Raw genomic sequence first — 19,913 nt, 5'->3', positions numbered from 1 at the left:
TACAGGGCTGGAGAGATAGCTCAGAGACTAAGAGCATTTGTTTTTGCAAAGAACGAGGATTTGATTTATGCCACACACATGGCAGCTCACAACAGTCTATAATTTAAAACAAACAAACTTGGATACACATGAGTTTTTCTATTAGAGCTATTTCTCGTTTAGCTCCTGGTTCTGTTTTGTTTTGCTTTGCACTGTTTAGTAGCTTTGGGTTCTGGAGGTGGGATGGGTGACGTCTATGAAAGCACTCCTTCAGTGCACTTAACATGTATACTAACAGTATCGCCTGCCGCCATTAACTAACTTCAGGTACAGACGTCAAGACTTTTCTGTCAATTGTTCCCTGATTATTCTATTAACTTCTCAAGAGTTGGATATCATGATAGCCACACATTTTTGTTGTTGTTAAATATAACAAAGCCAGGATTGGGGCTAGAGAGATGGCTCGATGGTTGAGAGCACACGCATACTGCTCCTGCAGGGCACCAGAGTTAGTTTCCCAGCTTTAACTCCAGCTCTCAGGAATCGAACCCTCTTCTAGACTCCTTTGGCACATACATTCACAGGTGAACAATCCTCCAGTCCCAACAACAACACCAATAATAATGCCCAAAGCATTTTGGAAGTGGTAACAGGGAAGAGACTGAATTCTGGTTGGAAGAACTAGAGGCTTTCTGGAGCTGGGCGTTTGAGTTGGTATTGTGTAAGTTTCCTTTGGAATCAAAGCATTCCATCCTCTAGGAAAATTTCTTAACTAGGAAGATACACAATTCAAAATAGCTTCAGGAAGTCCCTGAAACTAAGCAGATTCACTAAGCCCCTCCTTGCCTCAGACCAGCAGCCAGTAAGAAGTTAAATCAGCTGCCTGGAAGAGGCTTAGACCAACTGAGGCACCCAGAAAGGACACTCTCCAACCCATTGCGCTGCCTGCAGGCTGTGCAGTATGTTCTAGGTTTCCAGCTTTTCGAAGTGCCACCCATGCCGGGGTGGACTTTGGTGATGCAGCCATCTTTTAGTCATTTCTGCTCCTGTTAAGTAACCCTTCACCCGTACTTCTGTATGAAACCTCTTTCAAACCTTTTTCATTGTGGTATCCGTACTTTGTTCTGTAATGGGTTCCCTATCTGGGGTGAGCAGATGTGTGTGTTGCATCTCCCCAGGAAAAGTTTTGTCATACAACAGTTCTGTCTCCATAGACAGGTGGATCACAGCAGGTGGGGAGGTGAGTATAAGAATGGTGTTGCACCAGAGGTAGGCAGGCTGAAGGTTTGAGAACACCCAGTACACAGCATGCCTCTTCCCTCTTCAGTTGGAAATAAATGGATTAGCAAAACAAAAGAGTAGCAGGTGGTGCCCACAGAGTCACCTCCATTATTGATAAAGGTGAAGCTGGAGGAGTCAACATCAGAAGAATGGCCAGTGGCACTGAACAGCTCCGTCACAGACAGCTTGTTCCAGTGCAATGTGCAGTTGTGTCGACGGCCACCCAGGGTCTGAATGCCTTCAACTGAATTTTTCAACTGGAAAACTCAAGTTCATGAGGGTAAAAACAAACAGAAAATGGCACTTGGAGGATTATTTACAATAGTTAATTTTGGACTATCCTTCTCCCCCGACCCCTCTAAAAAGCGCTGTATCATAAGGTTACTCAGTCTAATCACCCAAACTAGCTGGAATTACATTCCGTGAAAATTCATTGCGGGTCTTCATATTACACAGGGCTCCTAGGAACCTCACACAGGAACTGGGACGGCTTGCCCTGCTTTAACTGAAGGTTCTAAATGGCACGTGAATGCGACTCCATTTCCAGACTTCTGAAAACACCTCAGCAGCTAAGCACGTTGGACAGACAGCTGGATTTACCTAAGGAAACGGTTGCTGGAGTCTAGATCTGCTTTCTGGAGTCATTTGGAAGCTGCAGTTCAGGTAGGTGCAAGTGGTTGGGGCCAGTGGAGTCTGGAGGCTGGGAGTGTGGAACATCATCCTGCCACCATGAATATCTGGGTGTACTTGGAAAGAAGCGGCCTGGATGGTGGAGAAAATGGAATATAGAAGAAAAGGAAAAAGCAGACAGTGCGAAGTGAGGGCTTCCTGAGGCTACAGGTTCCCAAACAAGGCTACTTCACAAAGAGCCAAATCACCCCCAGCATTCCTGCAAACAAACCGCAAATTCAGCACTTCCTGCTGTGCGTGCCTTCACCGGAGCATTTTGTGACGGCAGCAATTATAGATCTGTCATTCTGGGCACGGATTCTATTACAGCTAAGAAAGAAGGGTGAGACTATTCACAAAAACAGTTGCCAACTGTTCAGCACTTTCTACAATTCTCATTTCAACCCTTCAAGGGCAACATTAGAGTCCTCACCACTGTCCAGTCAAGGAAAGGAAGCTTAGCGAGGGAAGTCTGGAACTTTTGACTCCCTGCTCTTCTGGTAGTTTCCGGTAGACCAGGAGAGCAGAGGCATGTCTGCTCTGGTAGAAGAGGAGCAGGGAGAAGCTGCTGTAGGACTGTGGGCGTTGGTGGTTACTGGTTGGGTCATCTCTTGGGCTACATTGGAGTTTAAGTGTATTAGTGTGCTGAAAAATGTATGAGTTTGGGGGAGGGGTAGAAAGTGGTTCTTGAGCCCTGTGAATATGCGGGTTGGAGCTTTTAATGATGGCAAACAATGAGAGGGCTTGGATTTTATGCACAAGTCTGTGTGTGTGTGTGTGTGTGTGTGTGTGTGTGTGTGTGTGTGTGTGTGTGAGAGAGAGAGAGAGAGAGACAGAGAGACAGAGAGACAGAGAGACAGAGATAGAGACAGAGACAGAGACAGAGACAGAGAGATCTCGGGGTTATATCAATCCCTGTGTAGGATGAGGTTTGCTGGACTGTGTGTTAGTGGGTCCACAAGAGAGGAAAGATGTCAGTCCCCAGCCAGGTCGTGTGTGTGTGTGTGTGTGTGTGTGTGTGTGTGTGTGTGTGTGTGTGTGCGCCCCCGCCCCGCCCTCCGCTGCAGGTGGGCCGGGCCGGCCGCGGGGCCCGCAGCGCTGGCAGCTCTTGGCTGGCGGCCGCGCCGGGCTAGCAGGGCTGGGCTGGGGCTGCGGGGCGGCGCCGGGACAGGAAGCGGAAAGCAGCAGAGAGCAGCGGCCGCGGCGGGGCTGTGCCTCCACTGCAGCCCAGCGCAGGCCGCGGAGCCGGGGCGCTTCAGCCGAGAGCGTGGAGCGCGGCGGGCTGGCGCCGGGGTGAGTCCCGGGAGAGGCGGGCGCGGCGCGGCGGCAGGGGACTGAGCTGGGTGGGAGGTCAGGCCCAACTGCGGGTGTCCCTGCTCCCCAGCAGTCCGATCGGGGTCCGGGGCCTCGGGCCGGGAGACCCCTGGGCTCCTCCGGGTCGTGCTTCTCGAGACTCGGGTCCTTCTATCCTTGCCCCGGGCTCTCTCCGCCCCATTCCACCGCTCCGAGTCTTGGGGCAGCCTGCGCTACCTCGGACGCTCCTTTGCCCTGTCTGGCCTTTGGAGTGCGCCCCTGAGTGCGGGTGCCGGGGTGGCGGCCGGGGAATGACGGCGTGTCGGAGGCAACCAGTGGCTGGACTCGCCTTGCAGGGCAGAACACGGTCGGGGTCCCCGCCAGTACACAGGGTCACCTGGCCGGTCTTCGGGCACACGAACGGAGCTGGCTTGTGTTTCTCACTTCGCTTAAAAAACCGCAGCCCGGGAGGCCTGGGGGGCGCGGCCCGCTGCGCATCGCGGAGCGCAACAGGCAGGTAGTTTACTTTCAAAAGCGCTGGGGCGGAGCAGAGGCATCCAGCCAGTCCCAGCCAAAGGAGGAGTCCCTGTCCAGGGCAACCTCGCCGCGCCCCGGCAGCCTTTGACGCCGGTAGAACCTTATTCCATCCTGCAGCCATTGAACTGCCCCCAAGCAGCGCGCCCAGAGAAGTGTGAAGCTTTATAAAAATTTAAAAGCGTCGGTGGTGGAAGCAGGAGTGGGGGCGGAGCCGTAGCCTGGCGGCTCAGGGACGAGCAGGGGAGAGTTGGAGCCAGGCTATCTCAATTTTCTCGTCTCCAAACCGGGTGTGATGCTCAGACCGCGAAGATGAGCTCCTTCTGAAGCTCGTGGAGAGGTGGCAGGGCTTTTTATCGTGATGGTTGTGTGGCTGGCGCGTGCGTTGGTTTGAACCCGTTTGAGGGGACAGTGGTCAGCATGCGTGCGTCCTTACAAGCTAATTCCAAAACGCTAGCTGTGAAGACTAGTGTTTTCACTGACATGTTTATACGTTTTACTGGGTTTGCTGAAAAATATTATAAGTTGTGTCACCAATCAACAATACTAATTAGCCTTCTCCTTGTAGTGGGCGTGTTGATTACACAGCTCCTAGGCGCTGTAAGTGCGATGGCAGAAACTGTATGAACCCAGGGAGGCATAATTAACCATTTTATGTAACCACTAATTAGAGTTTTTAGAATTGAATTAAATCAGTGTGATATAGTTAGGGCTTTGATGTGTGGGAGGAAACTGTTTTATTCTACATTTCAAAGAAATATCCAGGAGCATTTAGCATTTCTAAAGGTTGGCGACTTCCACTATGATTAGCTAAAACACTCAGTGTGAAATTTTCAGGGATGCAGTTGTTGACAGTGTCAATTGGTGGCAACTTAATTTGTAAGTAAAATGAAAGAATTGTGAATGTCATATTTTTGAGACTGCCTGCCAAGTCTCAAAAAAATTTTTATTGTCTTATTTATTAAGCAATAGGATGAAACCATACAGGAAATTGAAAAGTTTCCTTACCAAGCAACAATTCTATGACACCATCTGTTGAAGAATTAGTGTCGCCAAGTACTCTTTAGTTTACCCCCTGATGTATACCTAAAGACACATTTTGCATTGCATCTGCTGTAGTTTGGGTTGGATGGGGCCTCATCACGCTGATTAATAATACTAGGTCTCACCTGGGCTGGAGACTGCTCGAGATTAATTTTCCTTTCTCCTTACAGTGCACCCCCCACCCCAGCCTAGGAGTAGGAGTTGAGCGGCAGGATTCTTTGTGAGGTTATGTGTAGTTTGGAACAATTCACTATTGTTGCCTGCCCCTTCTCTTAGTAAACAAACAGTTCTGGTAATTACTACATAGCTCTCAGTTTTCCATGGCTCTCTGAAATCAGTCTCCTGAAGGTTAAAGCCATACGGGGCTACTTGCTCCTGTGTGTGACCTTGTCCCTTAACTGTGCCATAGCACTCACTTTTGCCTCCCTTACAGACTTGTTCTGAAGAATTGAGATATTTCATGCAAGTGACTTCAGTCTTAACACACAGTAAGCGGTTGAGGAAGGACTATGCCACCTTTCTGTGGAGTGAGCTAGCTGTGGCCAGTTAACTGTGCCACTTTCTACAAGGAGGACAAGATTCAGTGGCTATAGCTGGACCCTGTTTCTGATAGTCTGTGTCCTCCTGGAGCCAGAAGCAAACTGCCTACATTCTCTGCTGCTCTGTCTCCGCCCTTGTCCCTCTGAATCCCAATTAGAGCACCATGGATGCATGGTGTGCATAGGGTCTGAGTCTGAAGCTTTGGAATCTACTGGGGGGAAAGGCTTTGCCTGAAAAGAAATATCCATCATAGGTACAGTAGCCACTCGCATCTCCTCAGCAATCTTTTTCCAGGCATGTTTCAGAGATAATTGTTAACCCAGGCCAATAGCAGTTAGTCTGGGAATGGGAATTGAACTCACTGGCAAACCAGGTAAAATGAGGCTGGCATTTTCTCTCCTGGTAAACAGTGGCCCTTAGCCATACTTCTTGAAGTGCTGTGTTGCTGGAGGTGGACCATTGACTTGTCCCTGGTATCTGAGCCCTGCAGAGCCTCACATCACAGAGTTGGATGATGCTTTTTGATTTACAGGTGCAAGTTCAGGCTTTGTCACACCTCTCTGTCCCATCCTTCCTAACCCAAGATCCACCAAGTCAACCCACACATGCTATTCCCTGGACCCCTTGTGTAGTAACTTTTTACCTTCCCAGGCAGAGCCCCTTTAATTAATAGCTCTCCATGGAGCTGTTGATGTTTTTATAACTTCCTTTTCATAAAAGTTAGCTTACATTTACCATGGCCATTACTATAGCCTGTTGTTACACACACACACACACACACACACACACACACACACAGATACACATACACACAGTTACACACATACACACAGATACACACATACACATATATACACATGTACATTCACAAACACATGCACACAGATACACATACACACATATACACATACACACATATATACACATATATTCACACACATACACACATTCGCACACACATGCACACACACACATACACACATATACCTATACACATACACACATAATTCACACACACATACACACACATACACACATATACACACATTCACACACACAGATACACATACACACACATATACACACATACATTCACGTACATGCACACACATTCTCACACACACACAGATAGACATACACACAGTTACACACATATACACAGATACACACATACACATATATACACACCTACATTCTCACACACGTGCACACAGATACACATATACACACATACACATGCACGCATATATTCACACACACATACATATACACACAAACACATACATATATTCACACACAGATACACATACACACACATATACACACATACATTCACGCACATACACACACACACACCGACCACTTTTTCTTTCAGGTAGGAGTTGTGTTTTTAAGAGTAGATGGGGTCACTGGCTATCAGCTTGTTTTAGTACAGGGTGGTAGGGAATTCATTGCACACTGTGAGATGCTCTCATCAGAGCTCCCCAGGCTGTGTGGTTTGCTGTACTCTGGTCCAGACTGGAGCAGGATAGTCTTGAGCACCAGCTGAAACAATGGTGCGGGTCTTCCCTGAGCACATCTCACATATGTTCTGTTACTGAATAAGCTGTGCATCACACCAGCAGTGCTGCCGGTCAGGATAGTTTTGAAGTCCTCATTTTATCTACCCTCTGTAAGCTTTCTTCTGTGGTGAAGGTGTGCCTCCGTGTTCTGAGATAGGCATAGGACTTTCCATTCATTCACTCATCCATTCATCCAGCCAGCCAGCCAGCCAGCCAGCCAGCCAGCCAGCCAGCCAGCCAGCCAATATTGATTAGGTGCCTCTTGTTTGCCAGCAGCCAGGGAGTCAGAAAGGACTGTGGTCCCTGCACCCAGGAGCCTCTTCAGACCTTATGCTCCGTAATCACACAAGTGAAGGTGTGACTGGTGTGACTGGGCAGAGCTCAGTGTAGGGAGAGGGCAGGTGGTGGGCGGCCAGGTGTGAACGGGAGGGTCAGCATGCTCCCTCCAAAAGGAGTACTTTAAACTGAGAGGAGTTAGCCAAGCGGTTCCCGTGAGAGAATGAGCCTCAGCAGATACACTGGGCTACGCTCAGGTCCCGAGGCTGGAAAGAACCAGGCCCCGAGGAACTGCAGCAGCTGGCAAGACTGTTGATCAAATGGTGGATTCTGTTTTAAAGTTCAGGGGATACCATGGGATGACTCAAAGCAAGGAGGTTAGGTCAGCCTGGCTGCTGCCCCACCTGGACCAAATACGGGTCCTATCAGGGGCTGGTATGAGGCCTCACAGGTTCCAGGATGGCCTGTGTTCTCTCCTACTTGCCTGTATCCCATTTTGGCCACAGCAACAATTCACTAGTTACTACCCAAGAAAATTGTTTTCTTTTCCTTACTTGATCAGGAGGTGTATTGGTTCCCTTTAAGTGCATCATCACAGAGATGAGCATCAGGATAACATGTTTTTACTAATTCAAACGAGAACCCTTACCTGAGGTCAAGCCCTTTCCAGAAGTAGTTCACCATGCCTTTCATTAGTTTACTTCCTGACTCCTCCCTCAGATCTTAGATGAAGCAAGAGTTGGTAACTGTGGTGAAAGGGGGGCTAAGCTCTGTGTGGGGAGAGCTAGGCTCTGTGTGGGCTAGGGCAGGTGAGCGAGCCTGCAGATTTTCTCTAGATTATCTATCCTCTGTGACTGTGAACTGGGAGAGGATGGGGAGGGCCTGGGGACCAGTAGAGCTTGGCGGCAGTGGGTGCACAGATGAACAGCAGAGTGGGGCCGTCTACTGGACTGAAGGCAGCGTCACTGGAAATGGATAATTGAAAGACTAAGCCAGGACACATGAGAGCGCCCTGGGCAAGAGCTGAGCGAGGGGAAAGGAGAGTTGGCTTTATTTCTCAGGAAGTGTTTGTTATGTTTAGAATAATAGGGAGAGGGGCCATTCCTCCTGACTCAGGAGTTTATCCCTGGTGAGGGAGAAGAAGGGGGCAGGCCTTGAGTGTTAAGGATAACTTGGTTTAGGGATAGAAGCAGGTGTGCTAGAAGAGAAGGAACAGCACCTTCAAGCTAGTCAGCAAAGCTTATGGGGACAGATGGTGTGCCCCAGCTGAAGCCATCTCCCTGGCACGGCTGAGCAAGGTCTGGTGGCCATTCATTAAATATGGAGGCTAATCAGTGGGGTATGAAGGGCCTGCAGAAAGAGGGTAAGCATGTGACATTTGGGTTTGAGTCAAGCCAGACTCTGGCCAACTTAGAGCTTCTTCAGTGGCTGTGAAAAGATGGTGAATATAGTGGCACTAGGGAGGGAGGGATTGCACACACAGATTCCCCTCTCTGGTGAGCATAGGCAGAACTGTGGGAGAGGAACTCAGGCAAGGGTAGTTGGTAGAGTTAGGGAAAGGCTTTCCCAGAGGGCTGTTGGGGAGCTATGATTTCCACTTAGGGATATGCCTGGAGTTGCCTTAATGGATGACCCACATCCTCAGGACAAAGAATGATGACCTTCAGCCAAGGGGAAAGGGCATAAACTTGGGTTCTGTGTGCTGGCAGTTTTACCTCAGGAGTCTTAATCCTCACAGTAACCTTGGGAAGGGAATATTAATAAGATGCCATCTTACTGGGCACTTGGGTGTGAGATAGAGCAGAAGCACTTGCCCTGAGGTAAAACTACTAGGAAGTACAAAAACAATCTCAGTTGTGGTGTGCTGGGTTGGGGCTGCCTTCCTCTAAGATATCCCTCACCAGTTGGTGAGAAATCAATAGGAGTTAGAGTAGAATGGAGCCAGGCGTTATAGGATGGGGGCAGGGGGTAGAATACACGTCAGGATGAGAGGGGTTAATTATGAGTCTAGAGAATAGTCTTCTGAAGACGGTGCCAAGCATTGGAATCTACAGGTCAACCAAGAGCCTGGCTATTGGGTATCAAGGAAAGAAGATTGTTTTGTGCTATGCCCCTGTATCCTGACCGTACCTCCTAAAGTTGGCTGTCTGCCAGCCAGAAGGCCCGTGAGAAAAGAGCACAACCCAGAGCAGAAAGGAAGGGAGTGCGTAGTATGCTGAAAGCTCACTGGACAGCTGTTGAAAGGCCTGGGAGGAAGACGAGGTGGACTCCGCTCAAGGAGTCCGCTCCTGTTCTGAGAGATGCCTGCTCGGTCTTTATACTCAACCCCTTCCTCCCAGGAAGGCTGCTTGACTTTCTTTGACTGGGTGGAAAATCCACAGCTCTGAGAGATTAAACTGCCTTGTTCCGGTACACAGCTGGTGGGAGAGCAGGCAGCCTAAGGGGCAGCCCCATTCTGCACACAGCAGGTGAACCTTGGGTGGGATGGCCTAGAGGGAGGCGCTGGCTCTCCACCCTGCTGCTCTCTAAGACAAGGAGATCATGGCGTTTGGAAACCACTGAAGGGACCACCCACTTTTACTTACCCCAGTGCTTGTGGTGCCCATGCTGGGTACTGTCATCACTGCCAGCTCATATAGTCATCAAAGCACTCCTGAGGCTCACATTTTATAGATGGGACTTCAAAGAGATCGCATCGTAGCTGAGGTCCTACAGCTAGGAAGTGAGTCAAGTCTGTGTCTGTTTATAGCTTCACCCTGGGAGATGGTAGCTGGTTCTTGGGTTCCTAACTGACAAGTGAGCAGACTGAGATTCAAGAAGGCAAGGACGGCAGGGCTGGTCACCGGTGGCTAAGTTTGGGCTGGACTCCAGGCTTCCCCGTGGCTAGGCTTCGGCTCGTGATGGTGGAAGGCTGTTAAGTAATAACCTGATAGGGAGAAAGGGGACCAAAGGTTGGAGGAGAAATGGTACAAGTGCCATCCGATTGGAAAACAGTCACCAACAGGGCGGTTAGTTCTCTGTCATAGCTCTGTAGCCTTAGCACTCCTGAGCAGGGTCTCCTGGCCACTTATAACATGGATATAAAATGGATGAATGAGTGCATGGTGGCCTTCAGAGTTAACTCCATAATTATCATTTCTTACAAATTTGTGCTAATTTGGGTAGAACTGAACCATGTTTCCTACATTCTTTGGGTTAGGGGACCTTTCATTGTTGCTAGCTTTTGATCACAATAGTCATTGAGGAGATAACTTTTTTTCCTTGAAGAATTAGTGCTCTAAGATAAATTCCTAGTCAAGTCACGAGTTGAGACATCTAGGACAGGGCTTCCAGGGTCTCTTTAGAAACTTTTCTTTCTCTTCACCTTGGAAGAAACAGAATACTAGAAAGGCTCTGGGCCGCCATAACTGTATGCAGTCAAGACTTCCAGGCCCAGTTTGAAATGTCTCCCAGTCTTAGCTGTGGCTGGGTCTGGGAGCCAGAATCTCCTCCCTCTTGTGGCAGGGGTGTGGCCTTTGCAATTCCTTTGTTTTCCTTCCCACTTATCTCCCTGCTCTGTTTGCAGTGTTAGCCTCAGGACCCTGCAGGGTGAGGAGCCCTGTTGAGCTTAGAGCAGCCCTGGGAGAACAGTTCAGAAAGAGGGGAACTTTCCAGTTGACTTTCTAGAAGTGAGGACTGAGCATGCGGGGGCTCTGGAATGTATTTGGAAGTGTTTCCAATTTATTTTTATTGCAGAGCAATATTAGAAGGAAGTGGGGAAGGACCTAGGATCTTGTAACTAATAAATCACCATTACTGATGTCCCCTGTGGTCCCAGCCCTTCCATAAGTTATTTTACATCATTGCAACGGTTATGTAGAGTCATTGGCTACCTGCAATCCCATATCCTTCTTATTAAAATCTCAGTTCTTTGTAATTGCCGTTTTATACAGATATGTGGTATTTGACTGACAGAATCATATTTTCCTCCAGTTATTTATTATTTCTTTGTTTGGGGAGGTGTTTACATTGCTGCTGTCTTTTTTATTATCATAGGCAGCAAGGCAATTGGGTGATTGTTGAGTTTTAATTATCGAAGATAAATTTCTAGGAGTTTGGATTCTCAAAGAGACTAAGAACATTGACTTTTGGAAATGATGGCCAAATTGCTGAGTAATGGCTTTCCCTGGGTCTTGTTTTTATAACTGACAGTTGGGAGTGAGGTAGACATTTGTCTAGGGGTTGGTGTATTACTCTACAGCCAAAGCCATAAGGGTAGCAAGGCTGTGCCCAGGAAAAAAATGACCCAATGCCTATATCTCTTCCAAACCTTCTTCCTCCTGTTGTGTTGGGGTCCAGCTTGCTAGCACCCCACTTGCCTCTCAGACACCTGCGAAGCTTGTTCGTGGGCAAGTAGTGCATTTGGAGGTTTGACTTTTATGCTTACCCGTATTCTATAACACAGACCCCAAGGAGAGTTGACTGTCGTTGGTTTATCTTTCCGCCCTCTGACTTTGAGGATTAATCTCTCCCTTTTCTCCTCTTTACAGAGTCCTGTTGAAGAGTAGCGGCTCTGAGTCCCACAAGGCCTTCAGAGCTAGTGGGTGAGACTGCTCCTGGGAGAACAGCCCCGCTCCTTCATCAGAGGAAGCTTGCCGTTGCTATGGATACCGAATCCACTTATTCTGGATATTCCTACTACTCAAGCCATTCAAAAAAATCTCACAGGCAAGGGTATGTAAGTGACCAGCCACTCCATCCTTCTATGTAAGAGCACCAGTAGGGCTCTCTGTTAGAGAACCAGTTTTACAACAGCCTACCTCAGGGCTGAGGATGCTGAAGGTTCAGTCCCCTGGTGCAGGAGAAGCCAAGCTGTAGGGCAGTTGGCATGCTTGGGGAATCACTGTACTGCCAATTTACATTTTATAGCTGCCATTAGAGTCGATGACCTTAATTTCTCACAATTGGTTTTAAATTAAAGTTTCCCTGGCAGTGGAAATGTTTCTCATTTCTAAGTACTTCTTATAGGTGTGTGTTCTCTCCGAGCTTTACTGGTACTGTAAATGAAAGTTAAAAGGCAGGTGTTAATTTGTTGCTTCACCCGAAGCTGCTGACTCACTGGCTATTAAGCTTCTCCTCTGAGGCTATCTGGGACACACACACACAATTTCGCAGACACACACACATGGACACACACACTCACAGACAGACAGATAGACACACACATTCGCAGATACACACACATGGACACACACTCACACACACACACATTCGCAGACACACACACATGGACACACAGACAGACAGACACACACACGGACACACACACACACATGGACACACACAGACAGACAAACACACACACACACGGACACGGACACACAGACACAAACACACACAGATACACACACACATTCGCAAACACACACACACATAGACACACACACTCACAGACACACACAGACACACACAGACACACACACACACACACACACACACACACACACACACACACACACATGCTTGCTTGGCCCAGCCTTTGATTTCTCTTTAACTAATCTTCCAAGTGAGTTAGTATTTGAAACCACTGTCCTGAGTGGTAGAGCCAAATTCCCCTTTCTCTGCTCAATGAAGAGACCTGTGCTGATATTCACAGGGTCAAGTGCATTCTGAGGAGCAGAGTGCTCTCTGAGTGGAGAGAGAAATGGACAAACGAACAGATAAATGATGAAATGGGTGGTACTACACTGTGCAGGGTAAGAACAAAATGGATGAGTTGTCTCCTCCTCTGTGAAATGGGTACAGGGATCTCCTCCTTCTAGAACTAGTTAGGGCTGAATGAAATATACATGGGAAATGATTAACTCAACCCCTAGGAGGAGGTCTCTCTTTTGTAGCTGAGTTAATGCTATTTCGGGTCTTGGTATTTCCGGCACCTTTGTTCAAAGGTAACAGCTGACCCCAGCTCAGAGACCCAGCTGTGGCCACAGCTGTGTGCTGTGTGGAAGTGGTGGCTGTCCTGGTGTTTGCTTCTCTCAGTGAGCAGATCACCATATAGGTAACTGAACCCAGAGGGAGATTTCAGAATAAGCTGCATGTTTCATGGACTCTGCGTGGGTGGCCACACCTGGAGAGAAGCCTGCACGTGTTTTCCTAGCTGCTAGGTGTGGCATCTTCAGGGAAGGGGCTCTTGGCAATGACTGATGGATGGGAATTTTACACTTGAACTTTATTTTTCTGTACAAATGTGTATCTTGTCATTTTTTTAAGTGAAAGTGTTAAGGGTCAGGGGCCTTTAATCCTAGCACTTAGGGGTCAGAGACAAGCATATATTTGTGAGTTGGGGGCCAGCCTGGTCTGCATTGCAGGTAGAAAGTTCCAGGCCAGGCAGACAGGGCTACACAGTGAGACTGTGTCTTTAAGACAGTGAAGTGAGTGGAATGAAAGTGTAAATTAAAGCTCTTTACAGATAACGCCATTATTTTAAGGAAATAGGCTTCTGTCTGGTTCGTTTAAAAATTGTTACTTTATTTTCTGATCATCCCCGCATTGTTTGTGTGCTGTACTGGAGCTCAGCTTGCTGTTCATGTGAGACTCAGTGTGGGTGCTTCAGGGGCAGGGGAGAAGAAAGCCTACAGTGACATTCTACAGCCCGGATTCCGAGAGAGCCCTGGTTTTCAAAATAATCACAGATTTCGATCAGTGGACGAACTTGACAGATTTATTATAAAATACCAGAAGCAGCTGTTTTCAAATACCTGCTTTTTGGACCTAACTGGAAAACGCAGCTGGCTTGCTGGGGTGTTGGACTTCCTCTTCCAGATGGTATGAATAGGAATTTGGGTTTCCTTTGGGGCTGGGGGTGAGTAGGAGGGGATTCAGAGAATTCTGAATGGAGTCAGCTCTGGCTTCTTTCATTCGTACACTCACCAAGACTTGCACACTTCGAGGCCCATTGCCGCTATTTCCCTATTCCTCCTGGGGACCCAGAAATGGATTCTCTAGTGCTGTTATGGGAACTGTAAGAGACTATAACTTTCAATTAAGATGACATGCAGAACGCTTAGTTCTGTCTTGATCCCTTGTGGAAAGTACTTGGCAAATGTGAGTTGGAGCTGAGGCTTTTAATCAATTGATCAAGGAACATTGCCGAGCGCCTACCGAGAGGAGCGCTGAGTGGAGCTCCGGCTGCCCAGCAGTTGATCAGGGAATATTGCTGAGTGCCTATTCCAAGTGGAGCTGAGTGAGGGGTTTGAGCTGCAGGGTTGTGTGTGCACTTGGTGGATCTTCGAAGGCCCTGCGCCTCCTGTTGCTTTGAATTGTCTGAGGGAAGACCACAGAGGTCATGAGAACTAAGGGGCAAAGGTTGTAATACACTCACAGTAGGTGCTGTGCAATGCTTCACCAAGGCAAGAAGGGTGTCCGACAGTGAAGGAGCCCTCCACAGGCTTGCAAGCTGGCTGCCTCAGGATTTCAGGTCCCAGGAGGGCCCTGTGAAGGCTTCTCTGCTTGATAATTTGTGGGGAGTTTAAATGGAGGACCAGGGAAGAGAGGGACCTGGTCTTCTGGTAATTTTAGCACAGCTCCAACTCAGAAAGGAATAATGAAGTGCCTGAGGACACTGATTGTCTTAGAGGGTTGGCCACCGTCCAATCCTGTTTTCTGACAAAGAGGTCACTGATGCATGCTGTCTCCAGAGCGTATCCAGTTAGCTTTGTTGGGAGAGTGTACAGACTTCAGCCAGTCTCGGCTCACCTGTAGTCAGCCGCAGCATTAAGCATCATTTGCGGACTACCTTCAAGGTCCCTCACAGTTCCCCCCTTCTGTGCTTGGAGCTCTGTTTTATAGGTGGTAAAACTGAGGCACAGGGAGGAACATGGTTCCCAGATACTGGCAGGCCAGGCTTGTGGGCCCTTCAGAAGAGAATGCCACCTTTAAAAGGGAACGTGACTAATGTGCTATAAAATGCATTGTTCTAAAGGGCTGCCCGGGCAGTGGCAGATTCCGAGGACTCAGAGCCTGTCCCACCCCCAGCGGGAGGACAGGTGGGTGGTAGAAAGGAGGAAAGGGAGGAGTAATGGGGGGAGGGGGGCTTTCCCCATTTAGAAACAGACAAACAACAGAACGGGAGGAAATGGCCTGCCCGGGAAATGCTGACTGTAAGTAGGGACAGTGTGGGAATTGCAGGCATTCCGGCTGGACTTGGATGGGGTGGGGGTTGGGGGGGGTGCGGGGGTTGCTGCAGTCCTGGGACTCAGCTAGCAAATCACCTAAATGATGATGCATTTACCTGTGTACACAGTTGCCTCTTGCATGCTGCAGCTTGCTCTCCCCACCCTCTCACGCTTATGCACAGATACACTTATCTTTTGCACTGACAGAGTTACCTTTGGACTGATAGACTTACCCTTTCTCCTGTGGGCCAAGGAAGCAGGAAGACGGATTTATCTGTAAAGATACAGATTCCTGTGGGTGACCAGGCTCCCCAGAAAAGGGCCCCCAGGTGATCCTGACCACTGAGGCAGTTAAATCTTGGCTATGTCCTGATGCTCCATTTATTGGTTTATTAAACCGTTTACTCCCCCTGGACTTTTACTTATTTCTACACTCTTCATCCTTGGGGAACCCTCTCCTAGGATACTGGGCAGCCACATAGATGTTCCTTAAACTTACATCATCCATTGTTATCCCAAGCTGGTCTCAAATTCTATCGGTCACTAAGGGTCACAGGTGTGTCCCATTATGTCTGGTTTATGTGCTGTTGGGGACTGAACCCAGGGCTTCAGTAATGCTAGGCAAGCACTCTACCGACTGAGCTATTTCTCCCTCCCCTTGTTACTACTGTCTCTACAGCTACAGGGATGAGTGCTTAGCTGTGTTCTGCAGTGAAATGACCTCTTAGAGGTTTGTAGTTCTACAAACTAGAAAGCACTGGATGGATGGATGATCAACAGTGTTTTTCTTGGACGTCACTGCTAAGACCTGGCTTGGCTTGGAGACCTGCCCAGAGCAGTAACTAACATCAGTGATTTCTGTAACTGCCCTGTGAGGCTCACTCCATCCACAGTGAAGTAATAGAAGGAGCAGCTCTCTTGGTGCGGTGCTGATGGGACCCTCACTATTCTGGGGTACCCTCAGTCGGGGCTGCGTGCTGTCCTTCGTCCACACAATACTAAAAAGAAAAGGCTTGTTTTTATTTATGTGTATGGGTCTGTGCAAGTGTCTACAGGGGCTGATGGAACCCAGGACCTGGAGTTACAGGTATTTGCCAGTCTCTGGGTGAGGGGTGCTGGGAACAAAACTCAGATCCACACTCTTAACTGCTGGGCCATCTCTCCAGCCCCGCTAGGTTAATAATGACACACGGTGTATTACGGTGCGACGGGGCTGAGCACCCATGATTTTGATCCCCTGCCATTCACAAGGCGTTTTACACACACACACACTTCCAAGTAGGAATTCCCAGTCTCCCCAGAAACATAAGATGGGAAAGCCATCAGGAACAATCCTTGTATCAGCTGCATCCTGATGAGCTGGGGTGCTGGAGAGAAAATGTAGATTCCTGTCCTCTCCCTCCCAGACAAATTCTCTGAGGGCAGGGCCACCCATCTCTGCGTCCCCAGAGATTTGTCTGCACCAGGAGTCTGAGAAATGAGAACACTGGTGTAGGGGCAGATGCTAGAGGATGGAATGTACCTTGGCCTCTTACACAAACCGTTCTTACCTGGTTTACTCCAGGTGTTATCCGGGAGCTGAGAGACAAAGCTGTTTAGATGCTGGCTGTTCCCACCTCAGTGCTCTTGGGTCCTTTAAGAACCCTGCTGGGTGGTCCAGAGGAGAGGACCGAAGTCATTTTTAGTCCTGGTTGCTTTCCACCTGCTTTGCACCCCTGTGATGTCCAGGGATCAGGAACTGGCACGAAGCAAAAGGATTTTGTTTCAGTAGAATCTTTGCTGTCACAGGATTTGACCTACAGGAATTTTCGATAGAGAACCAGGTTTCTAAGCATGTGACGAGGCTGATGGCCAACAAGAGTGACAGATGGAGAGTCACAGGGGAAGTGGAAGGGATGGGATCATTCCGGGGTCATCCTGGGGTCATCCAGCTGGCTGCAGGTGGGACCTGGTGGACTAGCAGTTCTAGACCTTCCCTAAAATTCACTCTGAAGACTAACCAAGCTGGGAGCAGGAGTCTCCTACACTACTTACTGTTGCTCTCAGAGAATACCCTTCGGAGTGCTGGTTTTGGATAACCCAGTACATACAGCTAAGGCTATCCACTGGTGTCACAGCCAATGGTAACCTCAAAGGCCTATTTCGTAACTCCAACAGTGCAGCTGTATAGGGGTGTGAAGATGAAGGAATACTGACTCTATGAAATCTCCACCTTTTTCGATATTTAGGAAAGGAAGGGGACCAATGGGGGAGGGGAAAGAAAGATGAACATAACCAAAGTACATTATCTTTATATATGAAAAGTATCACAGTAAAATCTCATCATTTTATATAATTACATGTGCTAATTTTTAAAAATCTAATTGTTCCTCAAAACATAGTGACTTTGAATGGAAATAGTGGCAACAGATTTGGCATCAGTTCCTGTTTTGCTCCTTATCACAACTTTCGGAAGGTGCTTAAACTCCTTGAGCCTTAGTTTTATCATCCGTGAGATGGAGCAGTAATATTGGCCTCAGAATCATTTGTTAGAATTGAATGGAGCTAATAGAGTCACAAACTCAGCCAAGTGCTGTGTGAAGGGGGCAGGGGAGGAGAGATTGATATCGCGTGATACAGTGCTGGGTGAACAGTCAGATTCTCTGCTTATTTTACTGCCCCCCAGTTGCCTGGCTGGAACCACACACAGCTAACCAAAACACATCTCTTTCTAGTTATCTGGCTAAGAATGGAGCTATTGTCATTGAAAAACCATCTGCCCTGGGAAACCCTTTGTTCCTTGAAGGAATTATCCAATGCTTATCCAAGGGAGGGGTTCCCAAGAGTCTGGCAATAGATCTGTCATGCAGTCAGTTTGTTTTAGGGTTCCTGGTTGTTGCTATGTAGTAGGTTAGTAGGAGATAAATGTGTGGTGGGGAAGAGGTTTTGGTGGTGTGCCCATAGTGCACCCATGGTGTGTCCATGGTGTGCTCATGGTGTGTCAAAGGTGTGTCAAAGGTGTGTCAATGGTGTGCTCATGGTGTGCTCATATGAGAGGTCACACATGGGAGAGCTGACCGTCTGGCTTTGCACACAAAATGGGAAACCTTGAGCACCAGGCCAAGTGGGTATGGGAAAAAGTGATGTCGAGTCCCATGTGGGAGACACCAACTTTGGCCACTGCAGGCTGCTTTGGTTCTTATTGATCACCTTGTGGCCTCTAGGGCTTGGCCACTGTGGCTGATGCCTTTTATAGTTTTAAGACTCAACAGTGGTGTCCTCCCACTGTCTCTGGAAGACCACCCACCAAGTTCCTCTGGAGTATAGAAAGCCTGCTTTTCATAGGTGGCCTGGGACACACACCCCTTGGGCCATTTGTTTCACCTTTGTTTCTATGGGTGCCTTTGAGCTCAATCAAAACCCCCAGAATAGCTTTTCATGTTGGATTTGTAAGACAAGTAAAGGATTCTCTATCCTGGTTTAGGATTTCCTTTCTTCTCTTCTTGTCCCAAACTGTAGGGTGGTATCATGTCCCAGATTTTTTTTGCTTTCCCTTCTTTCTTTTTTTCAGATCGAAGTTTAGATATGATACAGTGTAGTGTTTGTCCAGTAAAAAACATTCCTAATTTAGGCAAATAATAACCAAATCAGCTGAGTAATTATTACAGTAAAATATGCCCAAGCAGAAGCTTTCTAAAACTAGGCTCTGCAAAACCGTGACCATTGTTGGTGGAGGAGCAGCAGTCCTTGTTTTGAGAATATTTAGTTGGGAAAGTTACAGCCATCCCCTGGCAGGCTGTGGGGACGGGTAGGTATGGGTGTGGGTGGGGCAGGGTGTAGGCACAGAATTTTCCTAAGGACAAAATAAAATTTATTTTTTTAGTGAGCTAAAGAGTATAAGTTTTGGTGTCTGGCATAAGTTTTGGTGTCTGATTATTGGGTTATTCCCCCCCCCCCCCCAGGGAAAGAACAAGAGAAAGACACAAATCACCACGGAATAAAGATGGCAGGGGGTCAGAAAAGTCTGTCACCATCCAGGCTCCCACTGGAGAGCCCTTGCTGGCGAATGACTCTGCCCACACAGGCACAGAGGAAGTTCAGGTAAGGATCAAAGGCTGTGCTGTAAGCCAGCTGCCACTCAGCTCGGCGCCTCCCTGCAAACGTTTTCCTAAGTCTTGTTGCACTAAGTTCTCTTGGGTTTTTAATCTTCGTTTTTCTAGCATCTTAACTACTTCTCTGGTTTTCTTGTTGGTCTAAGAACAACATGTCCTACCATTGAATACCTCGGGGTGGAGGGGGGGTCTGTCCTTTCTGCCGTGTGCTTGGTTAGCCTTCTTTGAATGGTGTTGGAAAGAAGCCAGCTTGGCTGGTGACAGGTCAGAAGAGGGAAAAAGGGTCCCTGGAGACTCATTCTAAACTGGAGCAGGACTGGAGAGGGCTGGAAACTCCCTCAAAAACAAACAACCAAAACAAAACAAAAAAACAAAACAAACAAACAAAAACAAAAAATGCACCATCAGGGAATGCTTAACATTGACTCAGAGTCAGCCCAGAAACTAGGCATATGAGGGAAATCAGAGTGTTGGCATTCAGATGACAAGCA

General features: G+C 48.1%; 1 protein-coding gene across 4 annotated transcripts in view; it reads left to right on the top strand.

Moving 5' to 3' along the window:
- Positions 1 to 3,098: 3,098 nt before the first annotated feature.
- Vangl1 (VANGL planar cell polarity protein 1) overlaps positions 3,099 to 19,913 on the top strand; it is a 48,397-nt gene continuing 31,582 nt past the window's right edge. For 3 of the 4 annotated variants that reach the window (XM_087634611.1, XM_087634610.1, XM_087634609.1), the window contains exons 1-3: positions 3,099 to 3,222; positions 11,708 to 11,891; positions 19,273 to 19,411. In XM_087634611.1, the coding sequence (XP_087490737.1) occupies positions 19,314 to 19,411 (98 nt within the window). In that variant the 5' untranslated portion in view covers positions 3,099 to 3,222; positions 11,708 to 11,891; positions 19,273 to 19,313. 4 annotated transcript variants of the gene reach the window in all.

Source organism: Rattus norvegicus, chromosome 2 (genome assembly GCF_021556685.1).
Source record: "Rattus norvegicus strain SHRSP/BbbUtx chromosome 2, alternate assembly SHRSP_T2T, whole genome shotgun sequence".
In the NCBI taxonomy this organism is placed as follows: domain Eukaryota; kingdom Metazoa; phylum Chordata; class Mammalia; order Rodentia; family Muridae; genus Rattus; species Rattus norvegicus.
This window is presented reverse-complemented; position numbering and strand designations above follow the sequence as displayed.